A 19715-nucleotide genomic window follows, 5' to 3' on the forward strand; every position below is an offset into this window, starting at 1 on the left:
TGGTTTCAGAAAGGACAGCTTTCAAAATTTCCCTTTGCCTCTCAAACACTTCCTTATAATCATCCATTTTTTCCTTTTGTTTGTCAAAAGAAATGGTCTTTTGCTCTAATAGGGTGTCCATTCTTTGGACAGCTTGTTGGCATTTTTGTAATGCGTTGAGTTTGTCTTGTATGTTCTCAGATGTTTTGTCTCTAAGGACATGAAGTGCTGCCCGTAGATTCTCAGCTGAATGTGTTTTCTTCAACAGTTCATCCTTTGTCATTTCTAACTTTGACCATTCTTCTTTCAGTGTACTCCTCTCATTGGATATCAGATATTTGTCTTTTTCAACTTCCACCTTGAGTTTGGCAACCTGTTCTTTGTCTTTGCCAATGTTTGTCATGGCAAGTTGAACTTTGTCTTTTACCAGTGTAATGGTCTTCCTTAAACTCTCCAACACTTCTGTGTCCACCTGTAATTGTTTTTGTGTGTTTTGCAACTCTTTTTCTAGTGTTTGGATGTCTTGATCTTTCCTTTGTCTTTCTTGGTATTTTACATTTATCAATTTCAAAGAATCCTGAAGCCTTTGACTTTGCTGTTTGACATTCAGTGACATATTTAGAAGTTTGGTTTTCTCCCTGTGAAGTTGGTCCAAGGCAGTGTTTACATCTTCTCTTTCTTTATTCAGTTCAGCCTTTGTGATCTCCAACTTGTCTTGTTCATCTTTAATGAGATGTCTTTCTTGTTGTAATATTGCTGTTTCCTTCTGGATTTCAGACTTAAGGCATTCCAATTCCATTTTATCTTGAGCCAATTTGTCAGTTGTCGAGTCGAGATTATCTCTGTCTTGTTTCAGTCTTTCTTTCATTTGCTTTATTTGATCTGTCACCATTCCAGCCATTTGCTTCCAGTGATTGTCCAAACTTAGTCTCTTCTTGATGGTTTCAGAAAGGACAGCTTTCAAAATTTCCCTTTGCCTCTCAAACACTTCCTTATAATCATCCATTTTTTCCTTTTGTTTGTCAAAAGAATTGGTCTTTTGCTCTAATAGGGTGTCCGTTCTTTGGACAGCTTGTTGGCATTTTTGTAATGCGTTGAGTTTGTCTTGTATGTTCTCAGATGTTTTGTCTCTAAGGACTTGAAGTGCTGCCCGTAGATTCTCAGCTGAATGTGTGTTCTTCAACAGTTCATCCTTTGTCGTTTCCAACTTGGACCATTCTTCTTTCAGTGTACTCCTCTCATTGGCTATCAGATATTTTTCTTTTTCAACTTCCACCTTGAGTTTGGCAACCTGTTCTTTGTCTTTGCCAATGTTTGTCATGGCAAGTTGAACTTTGTCTTTTACCAGTGTAATGGTCTTCCTTAAACTCTCCAACACTTCTGTGTCCACCTGTAATTGTTTTTGTGTGTTTTGCAACTCTTTTTCTAGTGTTTGGATGTCTTGATCTTTCCTTTGTCTTTCTTGGTATTTTACATTTATCAATTTCAAAGAATCCTGAAGCCTTTGACTTTGCTGTTTGACATTCAGTGACATATTTAGAAGTTTGGTTTTCTCCCTGTGAAGTTGGTCCAAGGCAGTGTTTACATCTTCTCTTTCTTTGTTCAGTTCAGCCTTTGTGATCTCCAACTTGTCTTTTTCATCTTTAATGAGATGTCTTTCTTGTTGTAATATTGCCGTTTCCTTCTGGATTTCAGACTTAAGGCATTCCAATTCCATTGTATCTTGAGCCAATTTGTCAGTTGTCGAGTCGAGATTATCTCTGTCTTGTTTCAGTCTTTCTTTCATTTGCTTTATTTGATCTGTCACCATTCCAGCCATTTTCTTCCAGTGATTGTCCAAACTTAGTCTCTTCTTGATGGTTTCAGAAAGGACAGCTTTCAAAATTTCCCTTTGCCTCTCAAACACATCCTTATAATCATCCATTTTTTCCTTTTGTTTGTCAAAAGAAATGGTCTTTTGCTCTAATAGGGTGTCCATTCTTTGGACAGCTTGTTGGCATTTTTGTAATGCGTTGAGTTTGTCTTGTATGTTCTCAGATGTTTTGTCTCTAAGGACTTGAAGTGCTGCCCGTAGATTCTCAGCTGAATGTGTTTTCTTCAACAGTTCATCCTTTGTCATTTCCAACTTTGACCATTCTTCTTGCAGTGTACTTCTCTCATTGGATATCCGACATATGTCTTTTTCAACTTCCACCTTGAGTTTGTTAACCTGTTCTTTGTCTTTGCCAATGTTTGTCATGGCAAGTTGAACTTTGTCTTTTACCAGTGTAATGGTCTTCCTTAAACTCTCCAGCACTTCTGTGTCGTCCTGTAATTGTTTTTGTCTGTTTTGTAGTTCTTTTTCTAGTGTTTGGATGTCTTGATCTTTCCTTTTTCTTTCTTGGTGTTTTACATTTATCGATTTCAAAGAATCCTGAAGCCTTTGACTTTGCTGTTTGACATTCAGTGACATATTTAGAAGTTTGGTTTTCTCCCTGTGAAGTTGGTCCAAGGCAGTGTTTACATCTTCTCTTTCGTTGTTCAGTTCAGCCTTTGTGATCTCCAACTTGTCTTGTTCATCTTTAATGAGATGTCTTTCTTGTTGTAATAGTGCCGTTTCCTTCTGGATTTCAGACTTAAGGCATTCCAATTCCATTTTATCTTGAGCCAATTTGTCAGTTGTCGAGTCGAGATTATCTCTGTCTTGTTTCAGTCTTTCTTTCATTTGCTTTATTTGATCTGTCAACATTCCAGCCATTTGCTTCCAGTGATTGTCCAAAATCAGTCTCTTCTTGGTGGTTTCAGAAAGGACAGCTTTCAAAATTTCCCTTTGCCTCTCAAACACTTCCTTATAATCATCCATTTTTTCCTTTTGTTTGTCAAAAGAAATGGTCTTTTGCTCTAATAGGGTGTCCATTCTTTGGACAGCTTGTTGGCATTTTTGTAATGCGTTGAGTTTGTCTTGTATGTTCTCAGATGTTTTGTCTCTAAGGACATGAAGTGCTGCCCGTAGATTCTCAGCTGAATGTGTTTTCTTCAACAGTTCATCCTTTGTCATTTCTAACTTTGACCATTCTTCTTTCAGTGTACTCCTCTCATTGGATATCAGATATTTGTCTTTTTCAACTTCCACCTTGAGTTTGGCAACCTGTTCTTTGTCTTTGCCAATGTTTGTCATGGCAAGTTGAACTTTGTCTTTTACCAGTGTAATGGTCTTCCTTAAACTCTCCAACACTTCTTTGTCGTCCTGTAATTGTTTTTGTCTGTTTTGTAGTTCTTTTTCTAGTGTTTGGATGTCTTGATCTTTCCTTTTTCTTTCTTGGTGTTTTACATTTATCGATTTCAAAGAATCCTGAAGCCTTTGACTTTGCTGTTTGACATTCAGTGACATATTTAGAAGTTTGATTTTCTCCCTGTGAAGTTGGTCCAAGGCAGTGTTTACATCTTCTCTTTCGTTGTTCAGTTCAGCCTTTGTGATCTCCAACTTGTCTTGTTCATCTTTAATGAGATGTCTTTCTTGTTGTAATAGTGCCGTTTCCTTCTGGATTTCAGACTTAAGGCATTCCAATTCCATTTTATCTTGAGCCAATTTGTCAGTTGTCGAGTCGAGATTATCTCTGTCTTGTTTCAGTCTTTCTTTCATTTGCTTTATTTGATCTGTCACCATTCCAGCCATTTGCTTCCAGTGATTGTCCAAACTTAGTCTCTTCTTGATGGTTTCAGAAAGGACAGCTTTCAAAATTTGCCTTTGTCTCTCAAACACATCCTTATAATCATCCATTTTTTCCTTTTGTTTGTCAAAAGAAATGGTCTTTTGCTCTAATAGGGTGTCCATTCTTTGGACAGCTTGTTGGCATTTTTGTAATGCGTTGAGTTTGTCTTGTATGTTCTCAGATGTTTTGTCTCTAAGGACTTGAAGTGCTGCCCGTAGATTCTCAGCTGAATGTGTTTTCTTCAACAGTTCATCCTTTGTCATTTCCAACTTTGACCATTCTTCTTGCAGTGTACTTCTCTCATTGGATATCCGACATATGTCTTTTTCAACTTCCACCTTGAGTTTGTTAACCTGTTCTTTGTCTTTGCCAATGTTTGTCATGGCAAGTTGAACTTTGTCTTTTACCAGTGTAATGGTCTTCCTTAAACTCTCCAGCACTTCTGTGTCGTCCTGTAATTGTTTTTGTCTGTTTTGTAGTTCTTTTTCTAGTGTTTGGATGTCTTGATCTTTCCTTTTTCTTTCTTGGTGTTTTACATTTATCGATTTCAAAGAATCCTGAAGCCTTTGACTTTGCTGTTTGACATTCAGTGACATATTTAGAAGTTTGGTTTTCTCCCTGTGAAGTTGGTCCAAGGCAGTGTTTACATCTTCTCTTTCGTTGTTCAGTTCAGCCTTTGTGATCTCCAACTTGTCTTGTTCATCTTTAATGAGATGTCTTTCTTGTTGTAATAGTGCCGTTTCCTTCTGGATTTCAGACTTAAGGCATTCCAATTCCATTTTATCTTGAGCCAATTTGTCAGTTGTCGAGTCGAGATTATCTCTGTCTTGTTTCAGTCTTTCTTTCATTTGCTTTATTTGATCTGTCAACATTCCAGCCATTTGCTTCCAGTGATTGTCCAAAATCAGTCTCTTCTTGGTGGTTTCAGAAAGGACAGCTTTCAAAATTTCCCTTTGCCTCTCAAACACTTCCTTATAATCATCCATTTTTTCCTTTTGTTTGTCAAAAGAAATGGTCTTTTGCTCTAATAGGGTGTCCATTCTTTGGACAGCTTGTTGGCATTTTTGTAATGCGTTGAGTTTGTCTTGTATGTTCTCAGATGTTTTGTCTCTAAGGACATGAAGTGCTGCCCGTAGATTCTCAGCTGAATGTGTTTTCTTCAACAGTTCATCCTTTGTCATTTCTAACTTTGACCATTCTTCTTTCAGTGTACTCCTCTCATTGGATATCAGATATTTGTCTTTTTCAACTTCCACCTTGAGTTTGGCAACCTGTTCTTTGTCTTTGCCAATGTTTGTCATGGCAAGTTGAACTTTGTCTTTTACCAGTGTAATGGTCTTCCTTAAACTCTCCAACACTTCTTTGTCGTCCTGTAATTGTTTTTGTCTGTTTTGTAGTTCTTTTTCTAGTGTTTGGATGTCTTGATCTTTCCTTTTTCTTTCTTGGTGTTTTACATTTATCGATTTCAAAGAATCCTGAAGCCTTTGACTTTGCTGTTTGACATTCAGTGACATATTTAGAAGTTTGATTTTCTCCCTGTGAAGTTGGTCCAAGGCAGTGTTTACATCTTCTCTTTCGTTGTTCAGTTCAGCCTTTGTGATCTCCAACTTGTCTTGTTCATCTTTAATGAGATGTCTTTCTTGTTGTAATAGTGCCGTTTCCTTCTGGATTTCAGACTTAAGGCATTCCAATTCCATTTTATCTTGAGCCAATTTGTCAGTTGTCGAGTCGAGATTATCTCTGTCTTGTTTCAGTCTTTCTTTCATTTGCTTTATTTGATCTGTCACCATTCCAGCCATTTGCTTCCAGTGATTGTCCAAACTTAGTCTCTTCTTGATGGTTTCAGAAAGGACAGCTTTCAAAATTTGCCTTTGTCTCTCAAACACTTCCTTATAATCATCCATTTTTTCCTTTTGTTTGTCAAAAGAAATGGTCTTTTGCTCTAATAGGGTGTCCGTTCTTTGGACAGCTTGTTGGCATTTTTGTAATGCGTTGAGTTTGTCTTGTATGTTCTCAGATGTTTTGTCTCTAAGGACTTGAAGTGCTGCCCATAGATTCTCAGCTGTATGTGTTTTCTTCAACAGTTCATCCTTTGTCATTTCCAACTTGGACCATTCTTCTTTCAGTGTACTCCTCTCATTTGCTATCAGATATTTTGCTTTTTCAACTTCCCCCTTTTGTTTGTTAACCTGTTCTTTGTCTTTGCCAATGTTTGTCATGGCAAGTTTAACTTTGTCTTTTACCAGTGTAATGGTCTTCCTTAAACTCTCCAACACTTCTGTGTCCACCTGTAATTGTTTTTGTGTGTTTTGCAACTCTTTTTCTAGTGTTTGGATGTCTTGATCTTTCCTTTGTCTTTCTTGGTGTTTTACATTCATCAATTTCAAAGAATCCTGAAGCCTTTGACTTTGCTGTTTGACATTCAGTGACATATTTAGAAGTTTGGTTTTCTCCCTGTGAAGTTGGTCCAAGGCAGTGTTTACATCTTCTCTTTCTTTGTTCAGTTCAGCCTTTGTGATCTCCAACTTGTCTTGTTCATCTTTAATGAGATGTCTTTCTTGTTGTAATATTGCCGTTTCCTTCTGGATTTCAGACTTAAGGCATTCCAATTCCATTTTATCATGAGCCAATTTGTCAGTTGTCGAGTCGAGATTATCTCTGTCTTGTTTCAGTCTTTCTTTCATTTGCTTTATTTGATCTGTCACCATTCCAGCCATTTGCTTCCAGTGATTGTCCAAACTTAGTCTCTTCTTGATGGTGTCAGAAAGGACAGCTTTCAAAATTTCCCTTTGCCTCTCAAACACTTCCTTATAATCATCCATTTTTTCCTTTTGTTTGTCAAAAGAAATGGTCTTTTGCTCTAATAGGGTGTCCATTCTTTGGACAGCTTTTTGGCAGTTTTGTAATGCGTTGAGTTTGTCTTGTATGTTTGCAGGTGTTTTGTCTCTAAGGACATGAAGTGCTGCCCGTAGATTCTCAGCTGAATGTGTTTTCTTCAACAGTTCATCCTTTGTCATTTCCAACTTTGACCATTCTTCTTTCAGTGTACTCCTCTCATTGGATATCAGATATTTGTCTTTTTCAACTTCCACCTTGAGTTTGGCAACCTGTTCTTTGTCTTTGCCAATGTTTGTCATGGCAAGTTGAACTTTGTCTTTTACCAGTGTAATGGTCTTCCTTAAACTCTCCAGCACTTCTGTGTCCTCCTGTAATTGTTTTTGTGTGTTTTGCAACTCTTTTTCTAGTGTTTGGATGTCTTGATCTTTCCTTTGTCTTTCTTGGTATTTTACATTTATCAATTTCAAAGAATCCTGAAGCCTTTGACTTTGCTGTTTGACATTCAGTGACATATTTAGAAGTTTGGTTTTCTCCCTGTGAAGTTGGTCCAAGGCAGTGTTTACATCTTCTCTTTCTTTGTTCAGTTCAGCCTTTGTGATCTCCAACTTGTCTTTTTCATCTTTAATGAGATGTCTTTCTTGTTGTAATATTGCCGTTTCCTTCTGGATTTCAGACTTAAGGCATTCCAATTCCATTTTATCTTGAGCCAATTTGTCAGTTGTCGAGTCGAGATTATCTCTGTCTTGTTTCAGTCTTTCTTTCATTTGCTTTATTTGATCTGTCACCATTACAGCCATTTTCTTCCAGTGATTGTCCAAACTTAGTCTCTTCTTGATGGTTTCAGAAAGGACAGCTTTCAAAATTTCCCTTTGCCTCTCAAACACATCCTTATAATCATCCATTTTTTCCTTTTGTTTGTCAAAAGAAATGGTCTTTTGCTCTAATAGGGTGTCCATTCTTTGGACAGCTTGTTGGCATTTTTGTAATGCGTTGAGTTTGTCTTGTATGTTCTCAGATGTTTTGTCTCTAAGGACTTGAAGTGCTGCCTGTAGATTCTCAGCTGAATGTGTTTTCTTCAACAGTTCATCCTTTGTCATTTCCAACTTTGACCATTCTTCTTGCAGTGTACTTCTCTCATTGGATATCCGACATATGTCTTTTTCAACTTCCACCTTGAGTTTGTTAACCTGTTCTTTGTCTTTGCCAATGTTTGTCATGGCAAGTTGAACTTTGTCTTTTACCAGTGTAATGGTCTTCCTTAAACTCTCCAGCACTTCTGTGTCCTCCTGTAATTGTTTTTGTCTGTTTTGTAGTTCTTTTTCTAGTGTTTGGATGTCTTGATCTTTCCTTTTTCTTTCTTGGTGTTTTACATTTATCGATTTCAAAGAATCCTGAAGCCTTTGACGTTGCTGTTTGACATTCAGTGACATATTTAGAAGTTTGGTTTTCTCCATGTGAAGTTGGTCCAAGGCAGTGTTTACATCTTCTCTTTCGTTGTTCAGTTCAGCCTTTGTGATCTCCAACTTGTCTTGTTCATCTTTAATGAGATGTCTTTCTTGTTGTAATAGTGTCGTTTCCTTCTGGATTTCAGACTTAAGGCATTCCAATTCCATTTTATCTTGAGCCAATTTGTCAGTTGTCGAGTCGAGATTATCTCTGTCTTGTTTCAGTCTTTCTTTCATTTGCTTTATTTGATCTGTCACCATTCCAGCCATTTGCTTCCAGTGATTGTCCAAACTTAGTCTCTTCTTGATGGTTTCAGAAAGGACAGCTTTCAAAATTTGCCTTTGTCTCTCAAACACTTCCTTATAATCATCCATTTTTTCCTTTTGTTTGTCAAAAGAAATGGTCTTTTGCTCTAATAGGGTGTCCGTTCTTTGGACAGCTTGTTGGCATTTTTGTAATGCGTTGAGTTTGTCTTGTATGTTCTCAGATGTTTTGTCTCTAAGGACTTGAAGTGCTGCCCATAGATTCTCAGCTGTATGTGTTTTCTTCAACAGTTCATCCTTTGTCATTTCCAACTTGGACCATTCTTCTTTCAGTGTACTCCTCTCATTGGCTATCAGATATTTTGCTTTTTCAACTTCCCCCTTTTGTTTGTTAACCTGTTCTTTGTCTTTGCCAATGTTTGTCATGGCAAGTTGAACTTTGTCTTTTACCAGTGTAATGGTCTTCCTTAAACTCTCCAACACTTCTGTGTCCACCTGTAATTGTTTTTGTGTGTTTTGCAACTCTTTTTCTAGTGTTTGGATGTCTTGATCTTTCCTTTGTCTTTCTTGGTGTTTTACATTCATCAATTTCAAAGAATCCTGAAGCCTTTGACTTTGCTGTTTGACATTCAGTGACATATTTAGAAGTTTGGTTTTCTCCCTGTGAAGTTGGTCCAAGGCAGTGTTTACATCTTCTCTTTCTTTGTTCAGTTCAGCCTTTGTGATCTCCAACTTGTCTTGTTCATCTTTAATGAGATGTCTTTCTTGTTGTAATATTGCCGTTTCCTTCTGGATTTCAGACTTAAGGCATTCCAATTCCATTTTATCATGAGCCAATTTGTCAGTTGTCGAGTCGAGATTATCTCTGTCTTGTTTCAGTCTTTCTTTCATTTGCTTTATTTGATCTGTCACCATTCCAGCCATTTGCTTCCAGTGATTGTCCAAACTTAGTCTCTTCTTGATGGTGTCAGAAAGGACAGCTTTCAAAATTTCCCTTTGCCTCTCAAACACTTCCTTATAATCATCCATTTTTTCCTTTTGTTTGTCAAAAGAAATGGTCTTTTGCTCTAATAGGGTGTCCATTCTTTGGACAGCTTTTTGGCAGTTTTGTAATGCGTTGAGTTTGTCTTGTATGTTTGCAGGTGTTTTGTCTCTAAGGACATGAAGTGCTGCCCGTAGATTCTCAGCTGAATGTGTTTTCTTCAACAGTTCATCCTTTGTCATTTCCAACTTTGACCATTCTTCTTTCAGTGTACTCCTCTCATTGGATATCAGATATTTGTCTTTTTCAACTTCCACCTTGAGTTTGGCAACCTGTTCTTTGTCTTTGCCAATGTTTGTCATGGCAAGTTGAACTTTGTCTTTTACCAGTGTAATGGTCTTCCTTAAACTCTCCAGCACTTCTGTGTCCTCCTGTAATTGTTTTTGTCTGTTTTGTAGTTCTTTTTCTAGTGTTTGGATGTCTTGATCTTTCCTTTGTCTTTCTTGGTGTTTTACATTTATCGATTTCAAAGAATCCTGAAGCCTTTGACTTTGCTGTTTGACATTCAGTGACATATTTAGAAGTTTGGTTTTCTCCCTGTGAAGTTGGTCCAAGGCAGTGTTTACATCTTCTCTTTCTTTGTTCAGTTCAGCCTTTGTGATCTCCAACTTGTCTTTTTCATCTTTAATGAGATGTCTTTCTTGTTGTAATATTGCCGTTTCCTTCTGGATTTCAGACTTAAGGCATTCCAATTCCATTTTATCTTGAGCCAATTTGTCAGTTGTTGAGTCGAGATTATCTCTGTCTTGTTTCAGTCTTTCTTTCATTTGCTTTATTTGATCTGTCACCATTACAGCCATTTGCTTCCAGTTATTGTCCAAACTTAGTCTCTTCTTGATGGTTTCAGAAAGGACAGCTTTCAAAATTTCCCTTTGCCTCTCAAACACATCCTTATAATCATCCATTTTTTCCTTTTGTTTGTCAAAAGAAATGGTCTTTTGCTCTAATAGGGTGTCCATTCTTTGGACAGCTTGTTGGCATTTTTGTAATGCGTTGAGTTTGTCTTGTATGTTCTCAGATGTTTTGTCTCTAAGGACTTGAAGTGATGCCCGTAGATTCTCAGCTGAATATGTTTTCTTCAACAGTTCATCCTTTGTCATTTCCAACTTTGACCATTCTTCTTGCAGTGTACTCCTCTCATTGGATATCCGACATATGTCTTTTTCAACTTCCACCTTGAGTTTGGCAACCTGTTCTTTGTCTTTGCCAATGTTTGTCATGGCAAGTTGAACTTTGTCTTTTACCAGTGTAATGGTCTTCCTTAAACTCTCCAGCACTTCTGTGTCCTCCTGTAATTGTTTTTGTCTGTTTTGTAGTTCTTTTTCTAGTGTTTGGATGTCTTGATCTTTCCTTTGTCTTTCTTGGTGTTTTACATTTATCGATTTCAAAGAATCCTGAAGCCTTTGACTTTGCTGTTTGACATTCAGTGACATATTTAGAAGTTTGGTTTTCTCCCTGTGAAGTTGGTCCAAGGCAGTGTTTACATCTTCTCTTTCGTTGTTCAGTTCAGCCTTTGTGATCTCCAACTTGTCTTGTTCATATTTAATGAGATGTCTTTCTTGTTGTAATAGTGCCGTTTCCTTCTGGATTTCAGACTTAAGGCATTCCAATTCCATTTTATCTTGAGCCAATTTGTCAGTTGTCGAGTCGAGATAATCTCTGTCTTGTTTCAGTCTTTCTTTCATTTGCTTTATTTGTTCTGTCACCATTCCAGCCATTTGCTTCCAGTGATTGTCCAAACTTAGTCTCTTCTTGATGGTTTCAGAAAGGACAGCTTTCAAAATTTGCCTTTGTCTCTCAAACACTTCCTTATAATCATCCATTTTTTCCTTTTGTTTGTCAAAAGAAATGGTCTTTTGCTCTAATAGGGTGTCCGTTCTTTGGACAGCTTGTTGGCATTTTTGTAATGCGTTGAGTTTGTCTTGTATGTTCTCAGATGTTTTGTCTCTAAGGACTTGAAGTGCTGCCCATAGATTCTCAGCTGAATGTGTTTTCTTCAACAGTTCATCCTTTGTCGTTTCCAACTTGGACCATTCTTCTTTCAGTGTACTCCTCTCATTGGCTATCAGATATTTTTCTTTTTCAACTTCCACCTTTTGTTTGTTAACCTGTTCTTTGTCTTTGCCAATGTTTGTCATGGCAAGTTGAACTTTGTCTTTTACCAGTGTAATGGTCTTCCTTAAACTCTCCAACACTTCTGTGTCCACCTGTAATTGTTTTTGTGTGTTTTGCAACTCTTTTTCTAGTGTTTGGATGTCTTGATCTTTCCTTTGTCTTTCTTGGTATTTTACATTTATCAATTTCAAAGAATCCTGAAGCCTTTGACTTTGCTGTTTGACATTCAGTGACATATTTAGAAGTTTGGTTTTCTCCCTGTGAAGTTGGTCCAAGGCAGTGTTTACATCTTCTCTTTCTTTGTTCAGTTCAGCCTTTGTGATCTCCAACTTGTCTTGTTCATCTTTAATGAGATGTCTTTCTTGTTGTAATATTGCCGTTTCCTTCTGGATTTCAGACTTAAGGCATTCCAATTCCATTTTATCTTGAGCCAATTCGTCAGTTGTCGAGTCGAGATTATCTCTGTCTTGTTTCAGTCTTTCTTTCATTTGCTTTATTTGATCTGTCACCATTCCAGCCATTTTCTTCCAGTGATTGTCCAAACTTAGTCTCTTCTTGATGGTTTCAGAAAGGACAGCTTTCAAAATTTCCCTTTGCCTCTCAAACACTTCCTTATAATCATCCATTTTTTCCTTTTGTTTGTCAAAAGAAATGGTCTTTTGCTCTAATAGGGTGTCCATTCTTTGGACAGCTTTTTGGCAGTTTTGTAATGCGTTGAGTTTGTCTTGTATGTTCGCAGGTGTTTTGTCTCTAAGGACATGAATTGCTGCTCGTACATTCTCAGCTGAATGTGTTTTCTTCAACAGTTCATCCTTTGTCATTTCCAACTTTGACCATTCTTCTTTCAGTGTACTCCTCTCATTGGATATCAGATATTTGTCTTTTTCAACTTCCACCTTGAGTTTGGCAACCTGTTCTTTGTCTTTGCCAATGTTTGTCATGGCAAGTTGAACTTTGTCTTTTACCAGTGTAATGGTCTTCCTTAAACTCTCCAACACTTCTCTGTCCTCCTGTAATTGTTTTTGTCTGTTTTGTAGTTCTTTTTCTAGTGATTGGATGTATTGATCTTTCCTTTGTCTTTCTTGGTGTTTTACATTTATCGATTTCAAAGAATCCTGAAGCCTTTGACTTTGCTGTTTTACATTCAGTGACATATTTAGAAGTTTGGTTTTCTCCCTGTGGAGTTGGTCCAAGGCAGTGTTTACATCTTCTCTTTCCTTGTTTAGTTCAGCCTTTGTGATCTCCAACTTGTCTTGTTCATCTTTAATGAGATGTCTTTCTTGTTGTAATATTGCCGTTTCCTTCTGGATTTCAGACTTAAGGCATTCCAATTCCATTTTATCTAGAGCCAATTTGTCAGTTGTCGAGTCGAGATTATCTCTGTCTTGCTTCAGTCTTTCTTTCATTTGCTTTATTTGATCTCTCACCATTACAGCCATTTGCTTCCAGTGATTGTCCAAACTTAGTCTCTTCTTGATGGTTTCAGAAAGGACAGCTTTCAAAATTTCCCTTTGCCTCTCAAACACTTCCTTATAATCATCCATTTTTTCCTTTTGTTTGTCAAAAGAAATGGTCTTTTGCTCTAATAGGGTGTCCATTCTTTGGACAGCTTGTTTGCATTTTTGTAATGCGTTGAGTTTATCTTGTATGTTCTCAGATGTTTTGTCTCTAAGGACTTGAAGTGCTGCCCGTGGATTCTCAGCTGAATGTCTTTTCTTCAACAGTTCATCCTTTGTCATTTCCAACTTTGACCATTCTTCTTTCAGTGTACTCCTCTCATTGGATATCAGATATTTGTCTTTTTCAACTTCCACCTTGAGTTTGGCAACCTGTTCTTTGTCTTTGCCAATGTTTGTCATGGCAAGTTGCACTTTGTCTTTTTCCAGTGTAATGGTCTTCCTTAAACTGTCCAAATTTTCTGTGTCCTCCTGTAATTGTTTTTGTGTCTTTTGCAACTCTTTTTGTAGTGTTTGGATGTCTTGATCTTTCCTTTGTCTTTCTTGGTATTTTACATTAATCGATTTCAAAGAGTCCTGAAGCCTTTGACTTTGCTGTTTGACTTTCAGTGATATATTTAGAAATTTGGTTTTCTCCCTGTGAAGTTGGTTCAAGGCAGTGTTTACATCTTCTCTTTCTTTGTTCAGTTCAGCCTTTGTTATCTCCAACTTGTCTTGTTCATCTTTAATGAGATGTCTTTTTTGTTGTAACATTGCAGTTTCCTTCTGGATTTCAGACTTAAGGCATTCCAATTCCATTTTATCTTCAGCCAATTCGTCAGTTGTCAAATCCAGATGATTTCTGTCTTTTTTCAGTCTTTCTTTCTTTTGTGAGTTCAGTTCCGCCTTTGTGATCTCCAGTGACATTTCATCTTTGTGTCTAATAACTTTAACATTTTGGTTATTATCTTGTTTTTCATTTGGTTTCACCTGTATAGATCTCACATCCTGCTCAGTTATTTTTTCAACAGACACTTTTTCTTTAGCATTGAATTTATTTGTGTCTTTAATTTTTATGTCCCCTGAATAGTATGGTGATACATTTTGGTTTCCTACAACATGCTTTGTTTTTAGTCTTTCCAGTTGTAACAACAATATTTCTAAAGAATCCCTCTCCCTTCTGATGATTTCTAATTTAGCATCTAGTTCTTTTTCTTTCTTTTTTGTCTCTCTTCTAATCAAAATTCCTCGTTCTTTAGTTTCATTCAATATTTTTTCATTTTCATCAATTTTTCTCATGATTTTTCTCATATAATCTTTATTTTCTTTTTTCTTAAATGTCAGCTCTGAGTTTAATAACTCCATTTCTCTTATTTCTTTTTTGGTTTTTTGATATGTGTCATCAAGCTCTTGTTTCTTTTTGTCAAGAAGCTTTATCTGCTCTATTCTATGTAAATCTGATTCACTTTTTTGCTCTGACAGTGTTGAGTCGTTTATGTATTCGCCATCCACCTCTGTAATTTTTTTTATCTTTAGCTGTACTAGTTTTTCATTCATATCAATGATTTGCTGCTCAGCTTTGCTGCCTTTCTGATCAAGGTCTTCTCTTGTCATTCTTTTACTTTTCCCAGTTTTCTTCTTTCGTTTTGGGTGTATAAGGGTTTCATTAATTGTTCCATCCATTGCTTTTCCTTTTCTCTTTTTTGTTAGGTTTCTTTTTCCTGTATCTTTGTCAGGTTGACCAAATTGGTGATCTTGTCTCTCTTGTTCATATTTTGATTCTTCATCTATTTTTTGCTCGATGCTCTTCCTACATTTTTCTAGCTTTGACTTGAGCGACTTTGAGGGACACATATTTTTCAGGTGATATTTTGAAGCATCAAATTGACCCTTTACGTCTTCTAGCCATTTTAACTTAACTTCAGTCTCCTTAATGTGATGCAACATTTCCTCCTTGTTCTTTTCTGTTTGAGCAGCTATTCCTTCTATGACACGCTTACATTTTGTCATTTTCTCAAAGATCTGCTGAGCATCCAAATATTTTCTCTGCATTTTTATCTTCAATAATTCTAATTCATCTCTTTCTCTTTGAGTTTTCTCTAATCTTTGATCTAGTTCCTTTTGTCTTCTGTTCATAGCCTTTTTTATTGTGCTTGTTTCTTGTTTAAGATTAATTTTATTTAGCTGCGTGGATGTTTTTATTTCTTGTAAAAGTTCTTGAAGCTGTTTCATGTCTTGCAACAGTTGTGTAATTTCATTTTCTCCATTCTTTGGATCTTTACTGATTGGGGAGTTCTTGTCTTCGTACCCAAACTCAAATTTTAACATTCTTATGATTTCTTGTGTTTTATTGATTTCTGTTTTCAGGCTTTCTAACTCAGTGTTGTCTGAACTGGAATATGTCTTGTCAGCAGATGTATTTTGAGTACTTTCTGCCCAATTTTTTTGCTTTTGTTTCACAACGTCCTTTCCAAAACTGTCAGACTTTCCTTTAACATCAGAACCCTTCTCCTTATCTTCTTGTTTATGATGCAGCATAGTCTGGATGAAAACATTTGTACTCTGCAGCAAAACATCTCTGGATTCTGACATTATGGTGCCTTTCCCTTCTATAGTTCCCATTTTTCTGAGAGAAACATCACTGTCTGGATGCTGACTCTGCAGTTCTTCTATTTCAGAGATGAGACGGGTGATCTCCTGACTTTTTTCTTTAACATATTTACAAGTCTGCTTAATTTGTACCTTAATCTCTTTTTTCTGCCCTTTTAGTGCATAGACCTGCTTTTCCACTGCATTTTGTTCTATGAGTTTCAGTGATTTTGCCTGATAATTTTCTAAATAATTAATTTCTGTGATTTCTTCTGTCTGATTTTTGTTTTCTAATGCCGTTAAGCTGTGTAGAAATGTGCTGTCTTTAATTATACTTTCTGCATTATCTGTACCATGCAGGGTTGCTGATCTTGTAGCTTTCTGGGAGCCTGCAGGCATTTCCTTCTGAAGTTCTTCAAGTGTGTTTGTTGTCAAAGTATTTGATATTGTAGAAGGTGTCAGTCTCCATTTGTTGACCTGGTTCTTCATGGATGCCAGTTTGTCCTTAACAATAACAAAGAAGATAGTTTATTATGCAACAAAACAACTGAAAAAAATTCATGGTGGCTGGAGATGGATTAAAAAGAACATTGATATGTTGGATAAGGTATTATAAGGGAGGTGTAATTTCCCCTGATTTTAAATTATTAGAAAGATTTAAAAAAAAATGTTTTTATCTAAACTGATTCCAAGCATGTGAAGTATGTTCAGCTATTAGGTAAGAGCGTAGGTATTTGGTTGATTCTTTTTTGTACCAACTGTGCTTCTTGGTAATAAATCTTATTATTGAAAAGACTAATTAGTCACCTTAAATGTAACATCCACATCTGTGGAAGGAGCGACACAGTTAAACATGTGAGTAGCACTCCCCCAAAAAAGTGCTGAAGCCCTCTCTTACACTCTCCTGCTGGGATTGTCTTGTATTGAGTGTCATAATCCCACAGACACACACAGACTACAGGAAGACAAGGGAAACTCAGCCGCTCACTTATGATAATCTAAAATTATATTCATGTTGAAGCTGTGGAGTTGGTGCTAAATTACTCAGATGAACCTAAATCAGATATTTTGCTCATTCTCATTGGCTGTTTGTATCTTTGGTCCACTTCCAGCTCCTAATAAACCAGCATGATTAAAGCATGTTCATTTGAAAGCTTTTAGCAAAGTTAAATCTTTTCTCATTCTGAAAAATACGTGAAACATGAACAAAAAATACTGTTCAGCTTTAAGCATTACACCTGCTTACCCTAGTGTGTGTTTTCAAAGCAACATGCTGGCAACATTCGGTGTAAAGTCATGTGTTTTCATCAATATACAATTTTAAATCATCAAAATATTGACTGGAGTCCACACTTCTGCCTTAAAATGATCTGCTTTTTGTGTCTGTAATCTTTAAAGATCAAGTTCACTGACAAACTGCTTTTTTACTTGTTTTTTTAATATGATCAGTCACTCTGAGTTTCACAAGCAGGTTAAACTTTAAGATAGTCTTCTTCCCCATTTCCTGCTTTAACCTCCGATAGAAAATAGATGGGGAATGATCTGATTTGAAGACTCTCAAGTGTACATTATTCTGTAAACGAACATTCATGGACTCACCCATCTGACTCATGACGGAGAAGGCTGTTGCTGGTTTAACGTCCAGGAAACAGCAGAAAACGTCTCGCCTAGTAGAAGCTAACTTTTAGTATTAGCAACTCCACAGCAGAACTGCTTCAGGTTTGTGTTATTTGTGGAGATATAGCATCAACGTTGCAGAGCTAACACAGGCAGTGTTAGTCATGTTGCTGTTAGCCAATCAGAGGCGAGATGTCCAAATAAAACTTCAAATCCTGCTTTTATTTATACTAGAGGCCACTGCAGATGTAATTACAATAATAAGTGAATTTGATCTTTAAAGTATTTGAGATTATTTAAACACTAAAATCTAGTCTGGCAATAGTAATAAAGACATCTTACCATGCAGTTTTTAACTTCTTCTTTTTCTTCTGTCATCTGTCTTTGGGTTTCAAGCATTTTCTCAATGGTGGTCCTAATTTGTGCTCTAGATTTTTCCATTGTAGCTTTTATAGCAACCACAGTTGTAATTGTAGTCAAACAGTATTTATAATTATTTTCCACTTCTTGTTTTTGTTGATTTAGTTTTATCTTCATTATTTCTAGTTCATCTCTCTCTTTGATGATCTTTTCCAGCCTCAGGTCAAGGTCCCACTTTCTTTTCTTTGCTTGAAATTTGATCCATTTCATTTGTGTCTTCTCTTCTGTTCTGGACTGCTCCGGATCATCTGTAATCACAAACAGCCCCACTTGCTTTGATTGCTGCACGAATCCACATCACTAGCTATGATTTGGTTATACTGATAAAGTTTGGTCTCAAACTGACAGATTTTTACTTCAGTGGCATCAGTTACCTGCTCTGGTAAAAAGCACCTTTTGTTTTTTCCATCTTCTCCATCAATGTGCAAATTTTGTTTTCTTTTTCTATTGTAAACATTTTTTAGAAAGAGCTCTCATCCTGGCCTAGTGGTATGAGTGCCCACCGTGACACTGGATCACTGGGAGCTCATGGGTTCAAATCCACAGTCGGGTCATACCAAACACTTTACAAATGGGATCCAGTGCCTCCCAGCTTGACACTCAGCATTAAGGGGTTGGATTGGGGGGGTTAAATCACCAAATAGCTTCTGAGCGTGGCCGTGTCTGCAGCTCACCACTCCCCACAGGGATGGATCAAACGCAGAGAGCAAATTTCACACACCAGTGTGACAACTAATGGGTCTTTAACTTTATTTCAACTTCACCACTGGCCACTTTTATTTCTCCTGCAACTTTTCAAATGTAATCATGTGTAATTTACTACTTGCTGTAGAATGATTCTGACCAGAGAGGCAGACTAACTTGGTCACAGGAGGGCAAGACAAAATGTAAATTACTGCCTTCTAAAAAAACAGTCTGAAACAGGGCCGGAGTGGGACTCATTTTCAGCCCTGGAGTTTCAGACCCCAGACCGGCCCACTTAATGAATTATTATTAAAATCATGTTAGAACTTTATATGTATAGTCTAAAAAAGCACACTACTCGGTAAAGCCTTAAAATTCAGTGCAAGAAAGAGTTGCTTTACAATGTAGGTTTATTTGAACATCAGTGCACATCTCCAACATTGTTCTTTACAACACATTCTCTAACAATATAACAATCTACATTCTGTTCAAACAGCTGTTCTGAGATTTTCAAACCTTTAAAATGAAATGACTCAGCACTCCCTTTCACACTTTTTCCAGTTTCCCTATACTCACCTGCACACAATTAAAATAATCATCTGTAAAGCTTTAGCACATTTGATATGGAAAGCACATTTTTGTAACCAATTAAAATATTTTCTATGCTAAAATATGCAGGCTTATTTCATTTTACTTTCATTCTAATAGCGATCTGTTGTGGGCTTTGTGCATTTACTAATAAAAATACAACAGGTCACTACTATTATTTGGACATTAAAATTATTATAATGAAACTAATGTTTGCTTGTTTGCACATGAGTTGGCTCACCTTCTATCCCAACAGGAGCAATACCCTCACTGCTGGCTCCTGGCTCTTCTTCTGACACTACATTGTGTGAAAATTGTCACAATTCAGCATTCATTTTCCTTTTTTACACGTTTTCTGATCAATGCTGATTCATCTAGCATTTTAGAACACTTTCATATAGAGCCAGGATAGTTTTCATCATATAAATTTTAACAATATTCAGTTCACTGACTCAATAAGTAATCCTACCTGTACATGCCCGCTCTGGAATTGTGGGCTTCTGCCTGGTGCTTATTAGGCCTACTGGATCTTGTGTTTGACTCTGAGGGGCTACAAGACATTTTGGTGGCATCAGTCACATCATACTGTTAATTATATTACATAACGTTATGTCATGACGCCATATAATTCATTATTGATGCTTAATTAACTTGAATGGTGATTTGCAGCCGATAAAGTTAACATCTTGACTTGCCTTACCCGTTTTATCTTCATTTGAAGTTAAAGACCGCAAGCTTGTTTGAGAAAAAAAGGTGCTCATTTTTGCACATTTAGCTGCATCTGTTTCCAGCGCTTTCATCTTTTTAATTCTTGTCTTCTTCGCGCCACCCTTGCTCTTTCTACTTTCCATCTTTCCGTCAACTGCGTGGTCATGTGGTGCGCATAGGCGCATACAGGGAAAAAAGAAAAAAAAAACGAGCTGCAGCCTGCAGGTAGAGACAGCCGGGAGGAGCGTATGAGATCAGCCCGGCGGCCTCAGTGCCATGACTGAACACCGGCACCAAA

The 19715-nt window shown here is 36.9% G+C and overlaps 1 protein-coding gene across 6 annotated transcripts in view; it reads right to left on the minus strand.

Annotated features, from left to right (window-relative positions):
• LOC139072211 (extracellular matrix-binding protein ebh-like) overlaps nt 1–19715 on the minus strand; it is a 48313-nt gene that overhangs the window by 23344 nt on the left and 5254 nt on the right. For 3 of the 6 annotated variants that reach the window (XM_070555680.1, XM_070555677.1, XM_070555674.1), the window contains exons 4-7: nt 19179–19259; nt 18951–19007; nt 17360–17685; nt 338–15904 (exon numbers count right to left, since the gene is read on the minus strand). In XM_070555680.1, the coding sequence (XP_070411781.1) occupies nt 338–15904; nt 17360–17685; nt 18951–19007; nt 19179–19259 (16031 nt within the window). The remainder of the gene's footprint in view (nt 1–337; nt 15905–17359; nt 17686–18950; nt 19008–19178; nt 19260–19715) is intronic. The other 3 variants (XM_070555679.1, XM_070555678.1, XM_070555675.1) reach the window with 3 other exon arrangements.

This window comes from Nothobranchius furzeri, chromosome 10 (assembly GCF_043380555.1).
Source record: "Nothobranchius furzeri strain GRZ-AD chromosome 10, NfurGRZ-RIMD1, whole genome shotgun sequence".
Taxonomy (NCBI): Eukaryota; Metazoa; Chordata; class Actinopteri; order Cyprinodontiformes; family Nothobranchiidae; genus Nothobranchius; species Nothobranchius furzeri.